The sequence below is a fragment of the Magallana gigas genome, chromosome 5 (genome assembly GCF_963853765.1).
Source record: "Magallana gigas chromosome 5, xbMagGiga1.1, whole genome shotgun sequence".
NCBI classification, from domain to species: domain Eukaryota; kingdom Metazoa; phylum Mollusca; class Bivalvia; order Ostreida; family Ostreidae; genus Magallana; species Magallana gigas.
Window position 1 is genome coordinate 50,679,748 of NC_088857.1, and position 6,000 is coordinate 50,685,747.

General features: G+C 34.2%; 2 protein-coding genes across 2 annotated transcripts in view; one reads left to right on the plus strand and one right to left on the minus strand.

The window, feature by feature from the left end:
- LOC105322112 (uncharacterized) overlaps positions 1–1,962 on the plus strand; it is a 41,181-nt gene extending 39,219 nt beyond the window's left edge. The window contains exons 51-52 of the mRNA XM_066086211.1: positions 595–799; positions 1,075–1,962. Of these exons, the coding sequence (XP_065942283.1) occupies positions 595–799; positions 1,075–1,364 (495 nt within the window). The 3' untranslated portion in view covers positions 1,365–1,962. The remainder of the gene's footprint in view (positions 1–594; positions 800–1,074) is intronic.
- A 1,961-nt stretch (positions 1,963–3,923) lies between these two features.
- On the minus strand, positions 3,924–5,712 carry LOC105347403 (N-acetyllactosaminide beta-1,6-N-acetylglucosaminyl-transferase). The gene is made up of 2 exons (XM_034445773.2): positions 4,642–5,712; positions 3,924–4,439 (listed from the first exon to the last, which is right to left on the minus strand). Exons 1-2 carry the CDS (start codon positions 5,705–5,707, stop codon positions 4,156–4,158), a joined length of 1,350 nt encoding a protein of 449 aa, XP_034301664.2. The 5' UTR covers positions 5,708–5,712; the 3' UTR covers positions 3,924–4,155.
- Between the last annotated feature and the right edge of the window lie 288 nt (positions 5,713–6,000).

Here is a 6,000-nt window from a genome sequence, read left to right on the forward strand (position 1 = left end):
TTTCATTGATTTAAACTCCCAACGAAAATAACGAAATTAAATCCTCACAGAATATTTCTGCTTCTACAGTTCAATTTTTTTTTTATGTCGCATAGTTCCAAACATTCTAAATTTGTAACTTGGAAAAAAGTCCAAATCAAATCTAGTAAAAAAAAATATGAATTTGGTTTTTCATTTAAATTTTAAATAAAGTTGAACATCAAGTAGTTTGGCTGATTAATTCTTAGTGTACTTCATGCATTACAATTGAAGAGGTTACCGGTATTGATACTTTACTGCAAGTTGTTGTAATTATTACCATTAAAATGCATGTGTATATGCTCTTCTCTATTACATCACATGCAATTTGTCTCTTTTTCTCTCTCCTTTCCTCTACATGAACAGTATCTATATACAGTATACAGTAGAACCCTTTTATAACACCACGACAAACAATTTTGATTCATTTTAAACAGTATTAGTTCAATAAGTCTTTGATACAGTTCAAGAGTAGTGGGAATCTAACTGACTCAATGAAATTGAAGTTGAGGATAATTTAATATCATGTTTAATTTGTAACTATGTAATTAAACATGTTAGCTTGATTTGGTGTAGGTTTTGATGCAAGGCAGCAGCTTTGATCTCACGGAGAAGATGTCATTCCCCGATAGTCAGGATTTCCTGTTTACAAGTGTGAACAATTTAACCTTGACCTTGGGTTCAATCAATGTCAGCACACAGGCTATCAATGACCTTCTTTTGGTCAGTGACAAGGTCAGATCAGACATCACAGTGTTCACCGAGAAACCTGTCAAGCATGGTAAGTTACCTTCTGTACAAGAGCTTGCTCTTTTCTTGCTTCTTATCCAATTTATATCATTTTCATATACTCATAGAAAGCATGTAACAGAATATTTAAATAGAATTGATCATGCAATGGACAGGAAGCTTTCAAAAATGTCATTAGAAATAGAAAGTTATTAGGATTTTAAAAAAAATGATAAATTTTTATAACACTTATCATAAACTCATTTGTACATAAAATATTTTAAATTAATTTATTGTAATTGATTAATCTAATAACTTTCTTTGCAGCTACCCAGAAGATGACAATCACTTGGAGTGCAGACAAGAAAGAGTTCACAGTATCGTGGGACGGGATGTTCAGCTCCCCTCACCCCTTGTTCTTTGAGGTGTCTGCGGGTAAGGTACAGGGTGGGGCAGAGATCATACAATGGCAGGAGACCACACAGACCAGCATTACCTTTGCCCTGCCACCCGCTATCACCAGCTGGTCAGGGCTGAAGGTGTACGTCATGGTACGGGCGATAGCAGCTGGGGGGTTGTATGAAGATGCTGCTGGAGTCATCACTTTACCTTTATAGCTATAAAGTTTCATCAGAGAAACTTTAAAAAAAAGTTGTGAAAAAAATTGCACCAAGTTATCCTCAACTAGTTTACTTCTACTTAATTAAGCAGTGGATCCAGAAGAAGATGGAAGAAAAGTTAGGGGGGAGGGGGGTAAGATTCCTGCCACCTTGAATATTTCAAGTATCAGACACACTCTATCCTTTTCACCCTAATAAAAGACTCGTTTCGGTCTAAATTATTGTATTTTACATATGACTTGGGCACATCCCAGTCATAAAGATTATCTGAATCCACTTAAAATTTTTCTTCATATCTCATCGTTAGACGATAGTGTTGGTTATGAGTTTTGGAAGATACTGTATATTTAAAAAAAAAAAATTCGACTGCGGGAAAAATTACAAATTTTAATGTGCCTGACCACTAAGCAATGTTGATGAGCAATATATTAATAATCACATTTTTTTTTTGTTTGTTAAAGTGATATTTGATCCTGTATTATACATGTACCTAACTCCGTCCTCAGACAATGTGTTTTTATTCATTATCTGTTTAATTGTTCTTGTTACTTTTTGCCTGTGATGTATACTTTTTAAAATAAAATCTTTAAAAATGCATTGTGTGCAATATATTCATCATCAAATATACATGTTATTTCATCTCAAATAAACACATGCCGGTCTGTCTGAGCGCAATTAGCTGTCAAACTTTGTGAATAGAACGAAATGGATTAATAAAAGAATTGAGATGTTCTTAGGTAATATACCCTTACTGTAGGGGTACTGCTTTGTTCTTAAATTTCGTAATTTAATTTGCAATGAACGAAGCGCATGTTCTAACATATGGGAGCAGCTGGTGGTTGATTTGAAGAGTATGGCAGTGATTTTATTATCATAGGTGGCTGTGTTTCATGAAGAATTGGTTTGATGAAGTTTGGAGAACATTATTCTGAGACAATGAAGTGAAAATTTGAAAACGAGGGTAACCCCCCCCCCCCCCCCCCACTTAATTTGTCGAAAGTTGAAAACATAAACTCTACAAAGAACTTTAGCATGGAATGAAATTACTGATTTGGATAAAAAGACACTGTATTTAATCCTCTCGTATTATTTCTTCCTGAAAATGATGAGTCAAACAAATAAAGAGACCCCCCCCCCCATATTAGGTCTTAACAATTTCTATTCATTTTTTTCAAAAATGGGTATTTAAGGTTTTATGAAAAGACCACTCCCATCAGCCTTGCTGTTTTGAATGAGGGCTGCTAAACAACACTCAACAGTGGGGATCAAGAGTATTTCAAAGTTAGGGCTTGGTCCTGACTCGGAGAATTCTAAGATTACTATTTGTCTAGGTAGCCGTGGTGGTGTATTTGCAAAGCTTTACCAAACTGAAGAGAGAGAAACAGAAACTGACTAACAAATAATTTTGAGCTTGTCCTATAGTTAAGTTTCAAAATATGTTGAAGTAATAGATATGAAACAAGATAAAGAGCAGAATAACAAGTCAAGCTGCACACTAAAGATAAATGGTATCCATTATAATCAAACTTCAAGGCAGGACATAAAAAACTACAAAAATCCATTATCCAATATAATCAAACTTCAAGGCAGGACATAAAAAACTACAAAAATCCACAACGACGCTACGATGTGCGTGATAGCGAGAGCAAAGGAAACCATATGCATTGTAATCTGTGAACTTCCCTGAAAGAAATATAATCAGACTAAAAATAATGACCATGTAACCCAACACACCCAGAAAAAGAAACAAATTAGAGGACATGTTCTTTAGCAAAGCAAAATGAACTTGAAAAAATAAGATGTGAATGTATCCTCCATTTAAGTGAAATACAAAATATAAACATCTGTACTAGTATCAGATGCATATGGGTCATTTAATAATGCTGTAAAAGACGATCTAATTAAGGAAAAGAATGCTGCACGAAGGAAAACTGTTCTTTCAAAAGGACAGCTTCAGAGTAGAAAAACCTATTTAATGGAGTTTTTTTTTATAACAGTTTGTCAACACTGGATTGTGAAAAAAAATTAAGGAAAAGAACTTTTAAAGTTAAACATGTCTTCGCCAGTCTGTCAAGAAAGAGTAGAACCCGGGCAGGAGGGATTTGGAAGTTGAAACATTGTTTACGAACTTAAAGATAGTGCAATGCTATTGAACAGTAGAGTTTAGAAAGGACTCATTAAACTAAGGCTTGTCCACTTAAATGTACATCGTTGCAAACGCAAAACATGAATCGCTCGCGTGACGATCTAAATGGGCGTTTCATTAAGAAGTCATCATCAGACCACCTCCAGAAATGCATCAGTAATTTGAACTGGGACAGTTTTATTTCTTTACAAAATAACTCTTCTACCCCAGCTGCTCTTGTAACAATCAAATTTCTATCTCAGGTACCAACAAACATTTCAATCAACAAATATGTTATGTTAAAATAGGGAAATTCTTTTTTAAGTCCTTTATGAAACACAAAAAAAACTCTTTTAAAAATGCATTATGATATAACGTAAGTGGTTTGAAGAAGTATCTGTGTGAACTGATACTAGAGCCCTCGAGGTTTTTGTTGAGAGATCTAGAGGAAATTGTTGTAATGTTTTGTTTTGCATATCTACATACTTTTTAAAAAAAGTTTTTGATTATAGAAAAATAAAAGTCTTGATTATTCGTTTCCAGATAAATTTTATTCGACTTTTGATGAATGAATTCTATAGATAATTCAGTACTTTATATTCTTCTATCATATTAAAAAATGTAATACATTTGAACTTTGGGCATCACATACTTTTAACAATATTAAAATTTTATTAAACCTTTATAAAAATAATTTTCAAAAGGTACAGTTGTAAACGTCTTGTTGAAATACCACTCTTCCATACACATCAAGGCAAAAGGTTGATAATAGTGATAAAATTTGTTGATAAAAAGGGTTTTTTCTTGTACTATTTTATTTAAGTCTCCCAATCCGAAAACACATATATTTCGGACGTACATCCCATGACAGACCTCCCTTGTTGGTCTCTTGGATTGCCACATCACACCAACAGTTATCCATGACTTCCGGTTCGGAACCCCTGAAGCTGATATGAAACAAAAAACAAGCTATGACATTGCATCTGATTGATTTATTTACTAATACATGTAATTAAAGTCACATACGTTTGTGTGAGAATATAGCGGTATGAGTAGTTCACGTTCTTTATTTTCAGCATTTATCATAATGATAATAATAAATAATAATATTAATTCCCAATGGCAATACGTAAATTAAACACATCCTACCCAAATATTGAATGCCTGGGGCACCCAGTTCTTTGTTGAAAACAAGAGTGGCCCAGAAAGTTTCATCTGGGCTAAAAGTATCTTCTGTCCATTTTAAGATGTCCCTTGCTTTGGGATTCCTCAAGGCAAACTCCACAAAACTTCTGCTAAATGTACCGTATGCACTCCCTTTGGCTACTGTTACGTTATGAGGGGCCGGAGCTTTGATTTTTCCCGTGGGTTCTAACTTGGATGTTTTGTAATTCTCTTTGTATGTCTGGTTGGTTCGGTAGTGTGATGCTTTGTCATAATAGCTTTCAATGCTGTTTGTCCCGTTTAATATCTGTAACACTTTCACAATTTCTGAATTAGTTTTTAATGGATATTCTTGAGCAGGTAAATTGATGAGATATTTCCACTTTACATCTGAATAGTTCAAAAGATCAGTCATACAGTTGAGGTCTGCTTTCAGTCGAGAATAACCCTTGTAGATGACATCCTCCAGCTTCGATGTAACGAAAACATTAGACAGACATTTTGAAATAGCTTTAATGGCGTTATGCAATGAAGGACTGGAACTACGGTCCACGTGTATGCAGTAAACATTGTGAGGCCGGTATATAGCCCTGAGAAGTTTTTCAGTCTGAACAACATCTTTGTATGTTATTATGGAATATGCAATGGGAAAATCAAGTTCAATTTGTGACACTATGAATCGACTATAATCAAAGGTATTCAAAAACTTGTCACAGTTTAGAGCAATTTTCTCAATTTGGCTGTCGTTTAGAAATGAAAACATAGTGTTGTTCATGATTTCAGACGCATGCGCTATGTAGTCTTCGTTACCTTCAATGATTTGCTGACAGTCGACTTCCTGAACCATTCTCATTGGTCCAGGCCGATGTACATGGATTGGCGTTCTGTTCGTTAAGTTTTTCTCTCCTTTTGGAGTTTGCACTTTTCCACCTATTGGATGTTTGACAGGTGGGTGAATCCTCTGAACGGTGTTGTAGTGTGAAATTACAAAAAGAGTAAAGATGAACATGGTTATAAGGAAGAACAAATTGAATTTCTTCCGCTGTACCATTCTTTGAATCTGAAATGGTTAAAAGGAAGAAAATCTTTAGATTCTTTGGCTGTACCATTTTTTTTAGTCGAAAATGGTCAAAATGGAAGTAATAATTGAGCTTCTTGGCTATGCCTTTGATTCTAAAATGGAACAACATTAAAGGTGTTGTAAAATGAAAGAAAGTCATTGTGTAAAATTCAAAGCCAAACAATTGTGACTAATATTCATTTGGCACTAAGGTGCATTTAACATGACCCCTTTTGCACTGAAATTTCAACTAACAAATAAATCGGTATATTTTTCTTTATTAT